The sequence below is a fragment of the Balearica regulorum genome, chromosome 1 (assembly GCF_011004875.1).
Source record: "Balearica regulorum gibbericeps isolate bBalReg1 chromosome 1, bBalReg1.pri, whole genome shotgun sequence".
NCBI classification, from domain to species: domain Eukaryota; kingdom Metazoa; phylum Chordata; class Aves; order Gruiformes; family Gruidae; genus Balearica; species Balearica regulorum.
Genome location: NC_046184.1, coordinates 136,328,977 through 136,349,625, shown reverse-complemented (window position 1 = coordinate 136,349,625; position 20,649 = coordinate 136,328,977). Strand labels below are relative to the sequence as shown.

The 20,649-nt window shown below is 38.4% G+C and overlaps 1 protein-coding gene across 3 annotated transcripts in view; it reads left to right on the top strand.

Moving 5' to 3' along the window:
• Positions 1 to 17,553, top strand: part of FRMPD4 (FERM and PDZ domain containing 4) — a 420,939-nt gene extending 403,386 nt beyond the window's left edge. For 2 of the 3 annotated variants that reach the window (XM_075776369.1, XM_075776377.1), the window contains 9 exons: positions 1,652 to 1,771; positions 2,516 to 2,652; positions 3,852 to 3,978; positions 6,351 to 6,440; positions 7,128 to 7,310; positions 10,572 to 10,710; positions 11,309 to 12,370; positions 12,696 to 13,967; positions 15,160 to 17,553. In XM_075776369.1, the coding sequence (XP_075632484.1) occupies positions 1,652 to 1,771; positions 2,516 to 2,652; positions 3,852 to 3,978; positions 6,351 to 6,440; positions 7,128 to 7,310; positions 10,572 to 10,710; positions 11,309 to 12,370; positions 12,696 to 13,967; positions 15,160 to 16,517 (4,488 nt within the window). In that variant the 3' untranslated portion in view covers positions 16,518 to 17,553. Of the gene's footprint in view, positions 1 to 1,651; positions 1,772 to 2,515; positions 2,653 to 3,851; positions 3,979 to 6,350; positions 6,441 to 7,127; positions 7,311 to 10,571; positions 10,711 to 11,308; positions 12,371 to 12,695; positions 13,968 to 15,154 lie in introns of all 3 variants that reach the window. The other variant, XM_075776383.1, reaches the window with a different exon arrangement.
• Positions 17,554 to 20,649: the final 3,096 nt, after the last annotated feature.

Genomic DNA, 20,649 nt, shown 5'->3' with positions numbered 1-20,649 from the left:
AATACTCTTTATGATGAAGCCAAGTTTGGCTTGTTTACGCAGCGATACATTATGTCACTTCAGTGATGATGAATTGTGACCCAGAAAATGCTGGTGTGACTTTCTTCCTTAGATCAGGGAGGTGTGACTAGAGATAAAGTTGCTTCACAGTTCCCAGCAGAGGACCCTGATTTTTGCTGCTTATCATTTTTGCCAAACTGTCTAGCCTGAAATTTTCCATGATATTTCTGTGATTCAGAAGAACATTAGTATTTTTTAAATCTCAGCTAAATTTGCAAAAAAAAAAAAAAAAAAAGAGAAATGGATTCTTAGATGAGATGGGGAAAAAATATTTATAAATGCCAGAATTCCCTTGCTTATATAACTAGAGTCTGTGTAATGGTATGAAGGAGCTTAGTTTACCAGCTGACAGTCTTTCTAGCATTTTCTAACCTTTACCACTTGACTTTGCCATGTTAACACTCTTTTCTTGTGGCTATAAGCTACCCAATGAAGGCACCATATCCAGAAGTACTCAATACTGGGTCTCCTGGCTTAGCTGTCTCTCTCTGAAGTAATTAGTAAAATTCCCATTGAAATCAGAAGGATCAGAATAAACCAACACAGTGAGCTTTCGAAAATCCCATCTGGAGCTTTTATTTATACCTACAAAGTATACCTAGATATTTAGGAATGAGGTCATAGACAATGTGAGATAAACATATGTTTTGAAAATTGTTAGGGCAAGACAGAGACTTCATTGGAAATTTTTAAAAGTATAGTTTTATCAATTAAAGATGTTGATTATAAAGTATACTAACTCTCTAACTGCATTAGCCTAATTAAATAAACTACATAAACTTCATTAATTCTCAGGGTTTCTTCTTTGAAGTTCCTGTAAAATCAGCAATACTTTAATTTGCCATTATAATGTTGCTGCGGACCATGGCTTACAATGGTGTTATTGGATTGTTACCCTTTCATCCAATTATTCATTAGCTATGCGGTGGTGAATATACCCAGATGACAGTGCTACATGCTTCACAAAGCTCTGCTGACCAACAAGCAAAGAGATCTTTTTTCATTTTTTAATGTATCGGGAGAGATTTGTGTCAGTTGGAAGTCTAGAGGTAGGTCTCTTAACCCAGAACAGCCCAAGAAAATTCAGAAGACCCAATTTCTTGCAAATCGTCTAGTGGATTAAAACAAGCAAGAAAAAGTGAGAATAATAGCTGCTAAGCTGTACTTTACCTGTGTTCTCAGTCAAAGAAATAAAATGTGACCTCTCCCCAAAAACCTTCTAGCCCTTCTCATTTTTGAATATTTTGGTCCTGCACAACTCAGTTTGTATTTCACTTGGATGGTTTTCGTTAAGGTGTGTTTTTTCTGTGCTTTCACTCTGGTTTTGAATGAGTCAATTCTGTTGCTTTGAGGTTGAGTTCTGTTGGGCAGTTCATGCCTGTATGAGTCTAAAAGTCTTTCCACAAGATTATATATATAGATGATGTTCTTATGTGAATAACTTAATAAGGAGCCTGTGACAAACCTCTTTGTTAGAATTATTTTTCTTGCTATCACATGGCTCTGGAGCAGGGTCATGGTGCCTGAGACTACAGACCATGTTGCACGACCAGGGTTGCCAAGCTCTGATATGATTATTGCACTGTCCTAGGTGACCCAGAGGCCAAGCTCGCATAAGATGAGATGTCTTTTCAGGATTAGCTTTGTCCCGAAGGATCCCATTGATCTTTTAAGAAGAGATCCAGTTGCTTTTGAATATCTCTATGTACAGGTAAGTGAAAGCATGGCCATTGTTAGTGTAAAGGAGATTAAAAGGATAGATGCACTCAGTGTATATCTAAATTTATATCTTCACATAGAAAAGTGCGGCTGCAGTAAATCCTGGGGTTTATTGCTGCTGCATAAAGCCAGTGAATGCACTTGGTGAATGTGCAAATAGTTATCTTTTGCAAAGTCCCCTTCCTTCATAAGTCTCTCCAAATAGTAATGCTTTGATATCTTTCCAAAATATATTTGGCTTTAGAAAAGAGTGAAGTTGAACTAATTGCTAATACTCATTTCTGGTACTGTAATACCAGACAAAAATGATGTCTGAAAAGGAACTTCCTGTAAAGTTGATGAGAAAGCTGATGTACAAGCAATGTGGTTCTCCTGGATATCTCACCAGGTAGTATCTTGCTATTCTGACTCCAGATACACTGATACCCTCCCAGCACTCTCTGTGAAAGAGTATTACTGTTCTCTCCAGGAAGGATGAAGAGAGCTTAGATCAAAATGCTCATGCCTTCTGCTCTTTGGCAGAAGTCCTTGTGTTCTTCAGAAGTGCCCATACCCTCGTGAGTATCTGACACCTCTGAGAGCAACAGTCCTACTTTCAGCACAGTCTTGCTTCTGGGTTTGGAGTTACTCTTCGTGCAATGTTAATTTTTTATTTTTTTTTTAAAAAAAAGGACTGTAATTTATTTTTAGTGCGAGATTTTTGAACTTGATGCTCCCTCTACTGGTTCTTTGGCAGAGCTGTAACGACGTGGTTCAGGAAAGATTTGGACCGGAACTGAAATATGACATTGCCCTGCGGTTGGCTGCATTACAAATGTATATAGCAACTGTGACCACCAAGCAAACTCAGAAAATCTCCCTCAAATATATAGAGTAAGTTGAGAATGCAGTGTGTTCTATAAAAGTGAAACATTAGGAGTAACTTCTAGATACTTTAAGGTTGTTTCTTAAATATGTCTATGTGTATGCACCAATTTTAGGTTCATTCTTTGTCACTGAAATTGATTCAGGTGTGTTAAGAGCTGTAAGAGTGGACCTTTTGGTCCATTTACCTTTTGGTCATCTTTTTAGGCACATGAAATAACCTATAAATGTAAATAAGATTAACTCATTTGCATTCAATGATGTAATGGTCAGATCTAAGTTTATATGGTCTGAATCCTAAGGTTTTAGTAGAGATTATTATAGTAATATTCAGGTGATTTCTTGGTTCAGAAGACTGCAGGGTCTTAGATTCCATTTGTAAGATTTCTTAGATACAGATGTATCCCAGTAGGCACCTGTTTTATGGTAGACAACATGTATTTGAAAAAATTGAAAATTGAAAAAGAGAATTTCCAAAATGCAACTGTGTGTACATCTGCTTGGATTAAGAAACAAACCCAAAACCCCAAATTTTTGTTGCTGTTGCTTAGTTTACTTGCAGAACAGAAATAATAACTGTTGCACACTCAATCTTGTAGAGTTTATCCACCTCACTGAAGATCATATTATATTGTTTCCTATTAATGAATCAGCAGAAATAATTACTTACAAGTGAAGAGTCAGTCTTCTATCAAAAGAGGTGCTTCAAGCAGAAAAGCAAATTGAGTAAAAGGAGGGGGACTGGTCATTTTTGAGGGGGAAAAACCCCCACAAAATACAAGTGACAAAGACAATGGCTGGCTGGTTTGCATGTTCAAAAAAAAAAGCCTAGAAAATAAAATTAAATCTGACATTATGTTGTTAAATCTTCTGTGATTTTAATTCTATAATGGTACTTGCCTATGTAATTAAGTGGCATTTAACAATACAGCATAGGCTTTAAACATAAAAAGTTAAAACTTCTTTTCTGTATGACACAATGAAAGAGATGGAAGGCATAGAAGAGAGATTATATATAATTTTAAAGCATATTTTTCATAAGTAATACATAATTTGAATCTAGAAAATAATGTGTTACTGCAAAACTCTGGACTTGATCAATTTTCCTTCTGTTTTCAGGTATTCATTCACTTGGCATCATAGTCACCAGTCTTTAGATAAATAATCATCACAGGAATGTGAAATTAAATATATGCCTTTTATTGCAGAAAAGAATGGGGATTAGAGACTTTTCTTCCATCTGCTGTGCTGCAAAGCATGAAAGAAAAGAACATAAAGAAAGCACTTTCACACCTTGTCAAAGCAAATCAAAACCTAGTTCCTCCGGGTAAAAAGGTATTACATTTGCATCTTAATGGAAAATATGTTTTAAAGAACAAAAAGGGTGGTGTGCATGGGAAACATTTAAAATTAATCCTTCAGAGAAACACCTAGCCATTATATTTTCAGAGATTTAACTTTTGGTGCTTGGTACAACATAGCCAAGAACAATTAAAAATAATTAATTATACTCCCAACTAAACTATCTTCTTATCTTGACAATGCCAGAAAACTGGTTATTAATACTTCGTGTATGATAAAGATATATATTTTTTTAATGCATTTAGTACTTCCTATTAATTGCAGACTTGTTAGGAAAGTTATCGTTCTCTCTCTGAATCTCTCATCCAAACTCCATTAACCTATGCTGGTTTTCAGGATTGTTTTCCATTATGCTGTAGATAGAGACTTTTTGCTGGCCAAGATCTACCTGGATAGGTGATGCTCCTTACAGTAGCTGACCCTCCTTGCTGTTGTAAAATGCTTTTCTTAGCACTAAGCTTTCACTTCAGATGGAAAAAAACACATAGAAGACAATGTCTCTGAGAAATGCCTTTGTTACAGGCATACAGCTGAGGCTGGTTTTAGACACCATAATGAGGTTTCTTTATGCAAGTCATCTAGTCTCTCTTTGTAGTCAATGGAGAGAAACAGGCACTTCTAGGGAGCGATTCATCCCCTCCCACATTAAGAACCAAAAATAGGTCAGATGACTTGTGTCCTAGAAATGCCTATTTCTCTCCATGGACTATAAAAAGAACCTAAGAGTGACTAGCTGAGACATAAAATGAGTTGAATCCTGCTCCGTGACACCTTGTTTCTGAACAAAAGAACCCCAAAACACCTGGTGCCTGAGCTAAGGTTCATTGTGATCAGCAGAAATCCTGCTTGGAGGTTTCAGATCACATCATGACTGTGAATGTAGCTCTATGTGTGCGGCCTGGGATGCTCAGGAAGAAAGGCCACCTTTTTCACTGAAGCACTGCACGTCTCCTGTATTGCTGAGGCTAAAGCTGAATAATGCCAATTACTTATTGTTTATCCTCGTAGTGTAAGTTGGGGTTTATTGTGGAAACCATCGCTGCTGCAGGCATTGCAGGTGATGACAGTGGCGTACGGTGTTAGTTCTTGGTTTGAAGAGAGATTGCAACAGTCCCTTCCTGCAGCAAGCAGGCTTTATTGGTTTTGCTTAATTCTTTTCTAATTTGAGCTTTGGAAATACCTTGTGTGCCCACCTGCTTTTTTGACCAGGTAGGTCTCAGAAATAAAGCATCTGAGGACGTTGTCACATTCTGTCTCACTTGTAGGTACTAACCCAGGAACCGATTTCCTTCAGGAGTCTTCCCTCCCTCTGCATGAAGGGAAGCCTGTCATTCTCAGGATTCTCTTGGGTTTTTTACAACCCCTGTGTATTTCTCCACCAACTGAACACCTGATGAAGGAAAGGGGAAAGCATTCCCACTAGTTCCTCTGCTCCAGATATTGATTTTCTCCTTGGTGTCTAGAAAAACCTTAGGATAGGTGCTTTTAAAATGCTGTTCAAGATCAAATATGATTTTGAATTAGAAATCTAGTGGCCAAAAAGAGAATAGCAAATGAGATGAGCTTGTTTGATCTTCTCTTTTAAAAGTCCAGATACAAGAATTTACACCAGGGAGGTATAAGGTTTGGGTCCAGACTGTTTGGGTGAAATGAACTGTTTCTTGTTTCCATTCAGTCTCATAAAATATTTCCAAGTTATTTCTTTTTATGTAGATAGTTTAAACTCAGAGTAGAAAAAGGAGATAAATTATGACATGTATTGCATGATATGATCCTATGTGTTGGTGTACTGTGTTTGGCTTTCAGATCTATTCCCTACTAAATACAGTGGAAGAATTTTATTTAAAAAAAAAAAGAGAAATGCAGTAATGAGGTGGAATAATATGCCATATGCCACAAGTACCTAGCAAAATGTAATACAGAGAGCTGACAAAAGCAAAGTCTTTGTTCTCTTTCTCTGTATAGGTACATAAATGCTTAAGAACTGATGGTGATTATGAATGGAAAGCTGCTGTCTAGCCTTGAAATCCCTCAATAAACAGATGTTTAATTTGAGTAGTTTAACATTTTTCCTTCATTGGAGCAGTTACGATGCTCTTGCAGTGCTCTGATCTGCCCATACCCAAGTCCTCAGTGTATTTTAACTAAACAAGCAAGATCTTAATTTTACGAATGAAACTGTTTCTCCTCATCTGGAAGTCAAGCATCTAATGATTTAGTTTCAGGTTCTGAAGAACTGTTATTGCAGTCCATTCTCCTTAGACTACACAAACATATTTTCTTTCTGAATTTGGTAATGTGATGATTTCCACCACTATCTCTTACCCCTGTTTCTCCTTCCTCAGCTATCTGCTCTGCAAGCCAAGGTGCATTACCTAAAGTTCCTCAGCGATCTACGATTATATGGAGGGCGTGTTTTCAAGGCAACTTTAGTGGTAATATTTCTCTTGAAATAGTCTCTCTCTTCTCTTGATTTTTTATCTAAATATCTTTTTGCAAAAGCTAGACCATATAATTTTCTTTAGAGTTTTAGGTTCTATTCGTACACTTAAAAAATAATTGTTAAATTGAACCAAATCACTTTTTTTTCTTTTAATCTTGAAAATCACAGCCCTGTTATAATTTGAATTTTTACTGAGGATTTAGAGATAGTTTAGCACCCTTTTGGCAAATAGCACCATCCAATTGTCACATTCTGTCTCACTTGTAGGTACTAACCCAGGAACTGATTTCCTTCAGGGGTCTTCCCTCCCTCTGCATGAAGGGAAGCCTGTCCTAATACTAGATTACTAATATTATTAGTCTGGAAAACTACTGATGACAAAGATTTTCTTTTAATAGAAGCTAATTCCATCCATCCATCTGTCTGTCCATCCTACTATCCATTTAAAAACTACAGACAGTCAATATCCAGGAGCAGATTTCTTTACTTTTTGTTTTTAGTTGCAAATTAAGTATGCTCTTCCATATCATATCTTCTTAGTAAAACATAATGATCTTCAATGTAGAAATGCCATGCAAACGTAGCTCCATGAAAATGAAAGAAGGCAACGGCAATTTCTGTCACTATGCAGTTCCTGTCATGTTTTTTACTTTTGCTTTTTTTTCTTTTTCTGCTAAAGCAGGGAGAAAAGCGTTCAGAAGTGACACTGTTAGTAGGGCCACGGTACGGAATCAGTCATGTGATAAACACCAAAACAAACCTGGTGGCTCTCCTGGCAGACTTCAGCCACGTGAACAGGATTGAGATGTTTACAGAAGACGAAAGCAGTGTTAGAGTTGAGCTGCATGTCTTGGATGTAAAAGTAAGTTTGTTGTTGATTTATACTGATATCTTTAAATAACATTTTTGCTTGTATTTGAGTATTTGATCAAGCTAAACTGTTCTGAATATTTTCACACCAGTAATATTCTGAGGGTGCGTTTTTAGCTTTTTTGTGGTCAGAGTGTATGTAGAGTATGGCTTGGGCATTTGAGGGGCCTACGGTGTACCAGACTGGTGCTTTGCAGCACTTGTATTCTACTCTGATTTTTCTCTTGGCTGACCGCAGGCAACTCACTTTGTTTTTGTCTTCCTTGATTTCCATGGTGAGAAGAGGTGATGATGAAATTGGCCTTTGTTTGAAGCTCCTTGAGCCCCTAGAAGCTCCTACTAGTTTAACAGACAAGAGAATCACCAGCTGCATCAGAGCAGTGTCCCCTGTAATCCAGTGTTTTATCTGCAAAGTTCACTGCAAGTAACCGCATAGCGGTTACCAATGAAATAAACTGTAAAAAGGCCAGGTTCTTTTCTTAGCACTAATAATTACAGTTAAGTGTTTTACCCTATATAATATATTCATAGATAGTCTTCATCTACCTATAGTAATTTAATTTCTCTTGAATCCCGCTTAACACTCTGTCTGTGGCATCTAGTGGCTATGAGTGGAGTTTTGTGTATTATATTGTCCTAGTTCTTTGTGTTTTCTATTTGGTTTTGAAGTGAAAGGCTTCATAGACTGTCTAGAGCATTAATCAGGATAATCAGAGGTTGAAGGAAGAGTTCTCATTATACTTGAAACTTAAGTATTCTATGAAAATAAATAGAGCCTAACAGTTCTTTTTGCTTACCCAGCTATACACAAAAACATACACAAGGAATATTTTACTAAGCTTTTGCTTTGAAGGATTTAGGTTTATTGACCTGGAACTGTTTCCCTGTATTTAAGTTCATGAAAAAAACATTGCTGTAAATTAATCTAGATGCTCTTTGACAGCAGCTTAAGAGAAATGTAAAGGTTGGTGAACACAACATCTCTTTCACCTTACTTAGGAGTGATAACATCTGAGGATCTCGGGCTACTTTACCTGCATTACCGTGCTAAACTCGTAGCCCTCTTGTGAGAAAGCTGTTACCCCTTTTTACAGATGGAGAAAGTAATACAGAAATTAAATCCTTCCCATCTGCTCCTATGTAAAATGCAGCACTGTATGTCATAGTATTATATTACCATAATGTTGTGGGGGTTTTATATTATAATGCTGTTACTGTATTATTGCAAACCGCGTATATCCCCATCTCCCTACATTTTGACACATGCAATCTTAAAACCAGATAGACTGGCCTAACATTAAAATTACGAATCTGGGAGGCTCTGTGTGGAATTTGACAAAAAAATTGCCTCTCTGTGGGGCACAAGTAGGGGTTGTCACTGTGTCCTGTTTAAGAGATGGGGGCACACATAGGTGGTTATTCTCAACTGATGTTTTCACCCCTTGGCTTGCCCTAAGGTAGCAGGATCATATATCCAGATTCTGAATAAGCCAATATATGTCATATATGCCAATATTTTCTTAATGAATAAATGAATAAAGGGTTTGGATTTTTATTTTATTTTTGCTTCCTTTTAATGTCTTCTCAAGCATGTATCACTTGGCAGAAGCAGGCAATGAAAGCTTAGCTGTCACAGGACTGTTCAGCAGATTAACAGTAGTTCACAGCACTGTTTTCAGCAGTCTGAGATTTCTGTGGAGATCATCCATTTCTGTCAATCACTGCAGAAAATTTGAGATCAACATAGCATTTCAAATGTTAGTTTTTAGTAGTCACTTGAAAGAACAGAGATTAATTAGCCCATTGTAGGTTTAATAACTTAGTTAACTTTTGTAGCTTTAGTTGAATGTTTTGAAAGAAGCATGTATTGAATAGAACCTCAAACTGTAGCACAAAATACTTTAAAGAAAAGAAAAAGCGTAATTTTTTTTTCCATGTTGCTGAAAATTGTTCATATAACATTCAGGGCACCTGGGCTATTTTGGCCTAAGGTGCTGCAGCACAGGCATTTAGAAAATTACCAGACTTATTGTGGGTTTGGTAATAAGCTATGATCATCAGTTATGTTTTGGCCACAGCCTCCATCAGAATCAGTTGTCTTTTAACTAGTAAGGGGTTGAGTAAGTTGGAGAGCCATCCTTGTTGCATGTGATGTTGCTCCTGGAACAAATGATGCTTGTCACAGTGGGCTCTGCATGCTAAACTATGATAAATTGTCACAAAAGTCCACACAGCTATGAGTCACTACATACTGTGTGATAAGATGGGTTGTCTACAGTGTAATTTCTATCTATGTCTCATGGTAAGGGCTTCATTTTTCTTTCTTCTCTAGGAGTTGTAGAGGCTAGCCACCTTAAAATAAATTTTAGAAGAGCAGATTTTGGTGTTAAAAGCTACAGAGACATGCACAAAAGTTTTAGGCAAAGAAATTTACACATTGTGCCAAAAGAAAAGGCAATTAAAGAAAGTATGTTTCACACGGATGTCTCAGGTTCAATGCTCGCTAGCCTGGCATCCATAGTTTTTCAAAGCTCCGAGGTCTTTCATTTTTCTGTTAGGTCTGACTTTTTTTTTCTAAAGGCTTCGAGTTTGTTTTCTTTGCAGATCTCCCTTTTCAGGATCTTTCTCCATTCTCTTTGTCTCTGTTTCTCTGCTTATTTTTTCATCACTTGTATTTTCAGTAATGCCAGGCCACAAACACTGAAATCTTTTAAACTGTCGTTGTAATATTCACTGTAACTGCTGTGTAAAGGTAGTTTTAACCTCACTACTGTATTTTCTGAACCTGAACTTTCCCTGAGTTCCCATGTTTTACTTCTTTACATGTGCTTAGGGCACCTCATTTTCTGAGAAGCTGCAGATTCCCATACTACTGCAAGACGCCAGCACCTAAGGTACCAGGTTCTTAGCCCCTGGCAGTTTCAGAGTAACAGTAAAGAGTGTTTTGGCAAGAATATTATATCTGTGCAAGAAAAAAGATGGAGCAAAAGTCTTGAAATGGCTACCTTTGTTTAGGAGGAGAGCAAAATCAGCTGTTAAAATGTCCAGTTAAACTTCTATGTTACTGCAACTCCAGTCTTCTAAATTTTTGATACTGTTTGATACTGGTAGTGAGGAAAACAAGATCTCGTGTGTATTTTTCAATGTGGTGTTTGTGATGTAATTCCTTTTGCTTCCATGGAGTAGTATTGTCAGCAGGTAAACAGACTGAGGAGGAACAGCCTTAACCAACACTTGGTTGTATTCTTCTTAGCCTATTACTCTCCTGATGGAGTCATCAGATGCAATGAATCTTGCTTGCCTCACAGCTGGATACTATAGACTGCTGGTTGACTCAAGGCGCTCAATATTTAACATGGCCAACAAGAAAAATACAGGGAGCCGAGAAACAGGTATTCGTTGCACAGTACGTTAATGATGGTCCAATGTATAAAGCAGAAGCCAGCTTAAGCCAGTGCACCTCCAGATAAATACAGGGCTATGCCAAATGAGATCTGATTGCTGGCTCAGACCTAGCACCACAGTATATCAGTTCAACTTTATAATGTTCTAATATGCAGCCTACGATAGCATCTTAATCGTAAAACAAAGCAGGTGATGAATGCCTTTCATACTGTAGTGAAACAGATGCACACTTCCTGTGAGTGTTATATTTTTTATATATATATTTTTTTGTAAGAATACATACGGTGTTGGAGAAACCAGCTGGGGATTTGGTTTTGTGTTACTATTCCTGGAACATCATTTGTACCTAGCTGAGGTTTAGTTTTGTACTAAAGTACAAAAGTACAAGTTAAACTTTAGGTCATTGAATCAACAGGTATTTAACTTAGAGCAGAGGTGAGTTTGAAAGTGCTTTTCCAAAGTGTTTGATGGCCTAGCTGTCCTATTCAGAGTGTTTATTGCTCAGCATTAACAAGTTATTGTTTAAAAATTACATGACTTTGCTCTTTGATTTCACAATGTTGATTTTATTTCACCGTGCTATAGGAACTGAAAACCGAGGGAAGCATAACCTCCTTGCTTCTGAGTGGAATTGCATACCAAAAACTACCACTTTCCTGGCTGAAGGAGATCAAGAGACTCAAATGTCCTTTGCTGATCCAAAACAGAAGACTGTAGATGTTTCTGAAAGTCTGTTATGTCAAAAAGAACACAGACATCTGTACATAGAAAACACTTATAATTCAGGTGGATTTGATCAGCATCTGGCCAAGCAAAGTGACCCCACTGAAGCAGAAGAAAGCAGAAATTTTAATCAGCCTTCGCTGCTGTCACTCTCAGGTTTGGAATCTAGCAAGAAAGCACAGAATTCCCCCAGGGGAGCAAAAGTTTCCTTTATATTTGGAGATCACAACTTGGATGGTATCAATCCCCAGACTCTTGGCTACGAAAGGCTTTTGGATGAAAGTCCAGAAGTACTAGAAAAACAAAGAGCCATTTATATTAGTAATGCCAATGACATTAAAGGCCTGGAGTTGTCACCAGATGCTGAAAGCATTCAATTTGCTACAAATTCTGTTTACGCAACTATAAATGATGGTAAAATATTTGGAGCTGCGGAAGGGATAGAAGAGCCTTTGCTGCATGATATTTGTTATGCAGAAAATACAGATGATGCTGAAGACGAAGATGAAGTAAGCTGTGAAGAAGACATTATGGTAGGAGAAATCAATAGGCCTGCTCTTCTCAGCCTTTCTGGTTCTAGTGATGACATTATTGATTTGACTTCACTTCCACCTCCAGAAGGTGATGATAATGAAGATGATTTCCTGTTGCATACCTTAAACATGGCCATTGCTGCTCCTCCACCTGGCTTCAGGGACAGTTCAGATGAGGAAGACTCTCAGAATCAAGCAACGCAGCCTAGAGACAGCAAGGAGCAAGCCAGTAACCTAGGCAATGATGACATTCCAGTGTCACTTATCGATGCTGTCCCTACTAATACAGAGGGGAAGTGTGAGAAGGGGCTAGATGATGCTGTAGTCTCTACACTTCAAGCACTAGAAGCTTTGGCTGCTTCAGAGGAACAGCAGACGAATGACAATTCAGGTTCTTTCACCATAGTTACATTTATTCATTGAAAATCATTCCATCTCATCCATTTAGCTTTGGAAATACTCCATTTCATGAGGGTTGGGGTTTTTTTTGGTTTTCCTTTTTTTTTCTTTTGCCATCATTTTGCGTCCATCATATTCCATATTATTTAATGGAACTACCATTATGTTATTAAACTGCCTGTCCTGGGAACTGTGCAATAAAGTCAGAGTACTCTTACCAAGCATATTTTTGTCTCTAACACACCCCTTTGCTTGTCACTTATCCAGGTGCTTCAGCTGCTGTCATTTAATCGACTCTTATTTTTTGTGGCTTGCAGGTGTAGCTATCCTGCGAGCATATAGCCCTGAGTCATCTTCAGATTCTGGCAATGAAACAAATTCCTCTGAAATGACTGAAAGCTCTGAATTAGCCGCAGCACAGAAACAGTCAGAAAACACTGCACGTATGTTTTTGACCACAAGTGAAGGCTACCAACCCCTTGTGGAAGAGCAGACTGAATTTCCCATCGCTAAGAATCAGGCTGGAGGGCCAGGCATGAAGCCCTCACAGCCTTTGGCTGGTCGTCAGGCTGCAGAGCTGCAGTCAAAAGTTGTGCCTTCAAAGCAGATTCTTCATTCAGATAACATGGAAATGGAGCCAGAGACCATGGAAACAAAATCTGTTACTGATTATTTTAGCAAATTGCACATGGGATCCTTGGTATATTCTTGCACTAGTAAAAGGAAAAGTAAGATGACAGACAGCGAAGTAAAAGCACCCTCTGATGGCAATGCTACTGTGAGAAAGCAACAGGGAACTAAAAAAGCAGAGTCTGATGAAGATCTAAAAGCTAAATTTGGAACTCTTTCAGCAAGAGACAGTCAACGCCTAAGCACTTTTAATGTGGAGAGAACTGCCTTTCGCCAAAGATGGTACGCTGCCGATGATGGGGCAGCAGATAAGCCAAGCCCAGAAACAGTGAACGGGAAGACTTTTCCAAGGGTTCCTGTCCTTGGTAAAACAGAAACTGACTGTAAGGATGAAGTGGATCCGGAGGTGGATCCGGAGGATACCTCGGGGCTTAGCCAAGGTGAAAACTTTCTGTCAGATATGACTCCCGTGTCTTCAGCCAAAGACCTCAATGATGCAGAAGATACCGATTTATCTGCAGATGACCATCCTTCAAAGCTTCCAGAAGCTGAGCAGAGCGTGGCTAGACTTTGTGAATATCACTTGGCTAAGCGCATGTCATCTCTGCAAAGTGAAGGCCATTTCTCACTGCAAAGCTCTCAGTGCTCTTCAGTGGATGCAGGATGCAGCACAGGCAGTAGCACGTGTGCTACCCCCGTTGAATCTCCTCTTTGTACCTCTGATGTTAAGCACATTATCTCTGACCCATCAATGAAGGGCATCGCCTATATTCCAGCAGATGAAAGAGCTGCCATTCTTCCAAACCATGGAACGACATACAAGGAGCTGCACCAGCAGCCTGAAGCCGTGTGTCACAGAATGACGGTGCCTGTCGTGCATTCAGCAATTAGTGCTGAGCCGCTGTTCGGCACTTTGAGAGAAGGATGTCATCGGATCCCCAAGATAAAAGAAACTACAGGTACAGCAGTAATGAAGTGTTTCTTATGTTTGTTTTTAAAGCTACATGTTAAGGTTGAGGACTAGGCGTGATGCTTGCATTATCTTTACCTGAAATTACATCGTCAAGCTGTAGCAGACAGTGGGATTAGACCTTCAGTGTATCTATTCAATTTACTTGTACATGTTGAGATGTTCTCATAAGCTGCTTGCAAAGATTTTTTTTTTAAAAAAAACCCTTTCATTACAGTTAAAAATATTTGGGGGAACATTAATGGAGAGGCCTATCTTCCATTCTTTGGAAGTCTCTCCAAAATCCATAGTCACTTCAGTTCCAGGATACTTGTTAGATTACGAGATGACTTCACAAGGTATATTAATGTAGGAGAGAGAAAACTGTGATTCATTTATTATGTGTCTTACATGCTATTTTAGCAGATTGTCAAAAACATGCCAGAATGAATAAAAAGCTCTAAATGTAAGGATGAGAAATTGTCACTATCTTATTAAGCATGTATTTACTTTGCCATCTGACAGTAGGTGTTTCCTTAAAGAATAATTTACATATAGAAGCATCACCGCATTTTTAAGTTCCAATTTCAAGAGATTTTATGAACTTACTGTTATTAAAAAAGCAGTTTTTCAGAGATAGCATTGGAAATGCTTTCAGTTGGGTTTTAAATGTTTCCCTCTTTCTGGGTTGCAACCCACATGTAGCAGTAGTGTGTGAATGCATGAAAATCCGAAAGTGGAACAGACTAGGAGCAAGAATGGGAAATGTTGTTCTCTGCCAAAAAACACATAACCAAACCAAAATTACCATGAATACAGCTTTCCATACCCTCTCAGGTACAGTTAAAGAAGATATTTTAATCTGAAAATAGTCATCTAATTATTCAATAGAAAATATCCAATCCATTTATTGGGGGAGATTTAGGAAGTTTTGTGGGTGATTTTCTGTTCCTTTTTTTAAACGAGTCTGCTGTGGTGGAATGAACAATTAACTATTCATAAGTTGTCGATAGATTGAAATATAAAAGACATGAGGAAGTAGCAATGAATTTTTTGTGAAATATTTTGAGGAATGGAGACCCCTGGGAAATAACAGGAATCCATTTGTCCTGACTGTTAAAGATATTTAAAAGTTCAGTCTCTGAATATTATCAGGGTGATTCTTAATTATTCTGTCTGCTCTTCTACTACCCCTAGTGTAGCTTTCACAGAGCCTGAAAAGGGAAGACAAGGAGGCATGCCTACAGCTTTTCCTAGACAGCCTCTAGCTGACTCCATCATGCTATCATCCACGCTATCAGAATCAAAGGTGCCAAGTCAAAATGAAGACTCTTGTGACATTCCCAAAGTAAATCAGGCTTGTGGGGCAACAGTTAGTTTACGGCCATATGACATGATAGGAGGAAGCCTCAGGATGCCGCACAACAGGAAAGTGCTGAGACGCAGCAGCAGCATCATTGGAGGATCTGCAGGCATTGAGATGCTGTTTGAAAAGAAGGCAGCCGCAGCCAGCTTGAAATGCCTGGACATCACCCGAAAGGATGAATCCAAATCAGAGAGAAAGGTGGAACTCCCCCTGGGCAAAAAGCTGTCAAAAAGTTATTCCCAGAGTTGTGTGTACGTCAGCACTGATAGGAAGGACAGTAAGAGGTGTTCGGGCACAGGCACCAGCCAGAAGGACTCCAAGCAGTGTCGAACGTTGCCCTTGCGGAAGCTGGACACCAGCGCCTGGAGGTGTCGTGGCCCCTTTAGCTATTGTTTCCTAAGCAGAGGAAACGATGACGATGATGATGATGATGATGATGATGGAGACAGCCATCAGCTCTCGTGTCTCTTCGAACCGCAGCTCCCACATGAGGTCGCAGAACCAGTCAGTCAGTCATTTTCCAGTGAAAATGAGCAGAAAGTCTTGGAGTCCCCGAAAGCTGCTGAGCCCCTGCAAGATGAGGCAGTCAAGGCACCTGAGAAGAGCAGTGCTGACATCCAAGGTGGCCAAATTGATGTGAATCTCAACGATGTGGCCTTTGATGCACGAATCACGCGAATAAATGTGATGAAAGAGAAGACGTATGCAATGCCTGATGGATTTATTGCAGCACAAAAGGATGCCAATGAGCTACTCTCACTGGTCCGAGCAAGTATGGGCAAGAGAGAAGATTTACATCCAGAAACATATGACCTTAAACTTTCTAAGTACAAACAACTGTTATCTATGGAATCGAGACAGTTGGGAAGTGCCTGCAGGAAAATGGCCATGGCTGATAAAAGCCCTGAGGAAATGCTTTTAGCTATGACTTCCAGCTTTCAAGTACTCTGTTGCTTAACAGAAGCCTGCATGCGTTTAGTTAAAGTCATGAACTCTGAAACACAGCAGCAGGAAATTATAGCTAAGATAGACGAGGTTGTAATAAACTACATTTGTCTTCTGGAGGCTGCAGAAGCAGTGTCAGGCAAGACCTCCAGTGATCCTAGCATTAAACTCTTGGCTCGACATTCGACTACCATGGCCGCTATTGTAAGCACACTAACACGTTCTCTTAAAATGCTTTTAAACAAATAAAATACAAAAGTCACTTCATAATCTACCTTTGCAAAGCCATACATAAAAAACTTTTATTTACTGTATGTGTATGAACTAATGTAACAAACTCAGCTTTCTCTGTATATTTTGTTATTTTATATAAAATAGGTATGAGATTAAAAAGAAAAAAAAGTTAAAATACTGAACACTGACAAAAGTAATGACCAGATCTGTCCTTCCGTTTATACAAAAACAGAAGCCAAAAACACCCTGTCCCCAAGACTAGAAAAATGAACAGAAAAAACCCCATATAGGAGCAAATTGATGTTTGGCTATTTTTCATATAGTCAAATCTATGGTTGTATGAAGTGAACTTTTAAACCCTGTTGTGTCAATGAAGTTGTTTTCTGTTTCATCCAAGTTTTCACTTGGAGAATGCTCCATGTTTAGAAATGAGAAATTAAACCGTAATGTATATAACACAATATTTAATGTTTTAAAATTATAATTTTTAAGCATTGAAAATAGCAAAAAGACATTTAAAATCCAAGAGACTATTATAACTTACTAGAGAATATATATATAATAAATGACTCTTTTGTTCATATGGCCTGAATTACCTGATTCTTCTTTTCTAGGAAGTTCTATATTAAAAAAAAAAAAAAAAAAAAAAAGTATTGAAAAGACAAACTTCAGAGGGTATCCGATGTATTGAACATTACAGTGCTGCATTTCAGATAGGGAAGGTAACTGTGCAAGACAGAGGACACAGAAGTCAGAGTGTTGTCTTTCTCTCCAGAATGAAAGGTTGATGCCATACTGGTCAGACCAGAATGTATAGGGCAGGTCTACACCCTCCCTCCCCTGGTAAATGAGAGAGGACCATCAGGAAATTCCTATGCTGTTTACTGTTTCATCATATATCTATGGTGCATCTGAACAACATGAACTGCATCTATTTTGTTAAATATTTTATACTTCATATTTTATGATTCTGAATGTTTAACTGTAAATAAGTTAGAAATAAAATGAAGTTTTCAGAATACAATAAATATCTCTGAAATAATTCCAGCCAGAGACAGTTCTTCTCCGAGTGATGACAAAGGCAATTTGTGAGTAATCTCTCCCATCTGAACTTTTCTGGAAAACATTTTGTAGTCTTGCGTTTGAGAGGCAGCCAAAGCAAAAGCTCTCAGTTTCACCTGGCAAATAGGCTTTCACAAGAGCATCTGTTAAACTTCAGTCACTGAGCAGCACCAGCCCTTGTGGAAAGGGCAGAATACCATTCTCCAAACTGGTGGAGGTAATTTTCATCTGTTTCTCATAATGTCACATGCAAACAGTGTAAAACTGCTCTGTTCTGAATACTTACCCGTTCAGCTGAAGCACATGTGAAGCTTTCTTTGCTGAACTAGAAAGACTAAACCAACAAAATTAAGTTTTTGCCAAGGAACTATTTTCTTGCATAGGGTGATGCACGTCACTGTGAAACCAAGATGTGTTTTTTCCTCTGACTGCAGAGAGACTTCTGCAGAAACACAGTATGAGAAGCTTAATCTGTTGTCCGTAGGAGAAAAATCTGGTTTCCTAGACCAATTCACTTGGCACGTGGACCCGCTCTCAAAGCAGCTCAGAGGTAGGCTGCAGGCTGAATTATGTTGTTGGTGGGTGACGACAGCCCGTCCCGTGTGGTGCTCACACTCAGTGCTCTCGTTCTGGCAGCCCTGGGAGTGGGGCTGTGTGTGCTGCTCTTTTGCTGCAAGTACCAATGAAATTCTTGCTGTGGTTTTTGAGTATTTCATACTGGGGAAAAATATGCTGAATTGTTGTATTGGTACATATTCCTTCACTGCTTTGTGAGTTTACGTTAAAATGTCATCAGCGATTTGGAAATACTAAGTTTCAAAAACTGATTTAGGATTGTCACAACTAAGCATCAACACAGATCATAGGCATGTGGCATTTTCAGGGTTGCTAGTCCAGTCCTTTTCATTCCACTTCATTTCATAAATTTATCTAATTTTATTTCAAAGGTAAGTGGATTCTTGTCCTTACTGTTTAAGAACTTTTTTGATGATAAACCTGCTCATTTTACTCCCTACCTATGGTCTTTTTTTTTATTTTTTGGTGGCAATGTTTTTTAGGTTTGACTAGTGGGGGGTTTTCCTCTGCTTTTTAATGTTTTTTCATAGACCTATAGAATAATTTGGGTTGCAAGGTACCTCTGGAGTTCATCTAGTCCAGCCCCTGCTCAGAGCAGATCTAATCAGATCAGGTTGCTCAGGGCCATTTCAAGCTGAGTGTTGGACACTCTCCAAGGATGGAAATCCCACAACCTTTCTGGACACTTGTTCCAATATTTGACGAACCTTATGGTTAAAAAAATAAAAATTCGTTATGTCTAATCAGAATTTTCCACATTCCAACAATATCTGTTGCCTTTCATTGTATCACTGTGCACCCTTTAGAAGAGTCAGGCTCTGTCTTCTCTGATATCCTCCCATCAGGTAGCTGTAGGCAGCAACACCGTCTCTCTTGAGCCTTCTTTCCTCCAGGCTGAACAAAACCAGTTCTTTCAGCCTTTCCTTGTATATTGTGTACTCCAGCCCCTGAGCAACATGGTGACCCTCCACGGGACTCAGTGGTGTGACTTCATAAACTACCAGCATGTTCCTGTCTCCATTTTGATATATAGGACCGTCTAGCCAAGCTCTCTGAGTCGCCTCGTAGAAGGCAGCTCCTCTTTCCCCTGGGATTTCAGATATCCCCATCCGATACCACGTGAATGTCTTTTTCCTAATCTTTCCACACATAATTATATGCAGGCTTTTAAATGCTGCCTTATGAGGACTTTGTACAATGACACAGGTGCTGGAAATAATTTGTCTGCGGTCTCCTAGAATCACATGTATTCACAGGCATATTAGGTTGGTGGCTCACAATCATCCTTGTCAGTATTTTCATCTTTCTTCTGCTTGTCCAGTCCAGCTAAGGAGATTCCTGGATGATAACAGAGATAACTGTTAGTAATTATAAAGCGTATGGCCTTGCACATCAGTTGCTTACTGAATTATAACCCGTTTCTGTTAATCTTAAACATTAAGGTGTCCTTGTCTTCCTTTGTGGTATCCAAATTGATTCCTGCATTAATTGTATGTCTCAACTTCATGTCATCAAGACATGTCACTTCTTGCACTAAGTCAGTAAAGAAATACCAAATAAGATACTTTCATCTGGAATATACTATACTTTTATAAATTTTTATATATACACTGTATTTTTAGTGATTTTTTTTAACTTGACAAAGTGACAGGCATATTCATGTTTACATCCCTGAGTTCAGGCTATTTTCTAAAATAAAATTTGGCACAGTTTGCCATTTTGAAATTAAGAAACAGAACTGCATACCTACATTTCCTTTCCTTCTATTTAATTGAAACTCCATCAATTCATGATCACTGGAAGATCCAGCATGCTCCGTGATGTCCTCACGGCTCACTGGAGATGCAATACACTCTCTTACACTAGCACATTATTTGAAGCTGAGAAATGGGCTCCTGAGTAACTTTGTCACTTACACAATTTGTATCTAAGAGAGACCCTATGACTGCACAAAATCCAGTTAAAGTTTGCAGTATTTTATGAGGGATTAATTTGGCTTGATAGGGTACAACTGTAGCATTGTAGCAGCATATGTTAAAAGCCAGAGCTTCATTGCACTAAGCACTAAACTGGTATAAAGTAAAAACTTGGTTGATGTCACAAATAGGTTGTTGCTGAGCATGTGGCCCTAACATTAACCAGTATTTACGATTTGCCACTCCGGGAGTAGCTGTTCTGCACAAAAAGAAAGTGATCACAAGATTCCACTGTGCTACCTGTGGAACAGCCCTACCGTGTTTTCAGAGCTAAATTTGGCCAAAGCAATAGAGAGCATGAGGCACTCACCATTAGAAAATAAAATAAAATAAAATAAATAAAATAAAATAAAATAAAGTAAAATAAAATAAAATAATAAAATAAAATAATAAAATAAAATAAAATAAATTAGTAATTACATTTTTCTGTAGGTGTTCTGAAGGTGAAATGTGAAATTTTGTGTAAGTGCTGATGGAATTTGGAAGATGCTGTGGGTGAAGATTTATGAGACTTGGTAACAGCACTCCCTTTG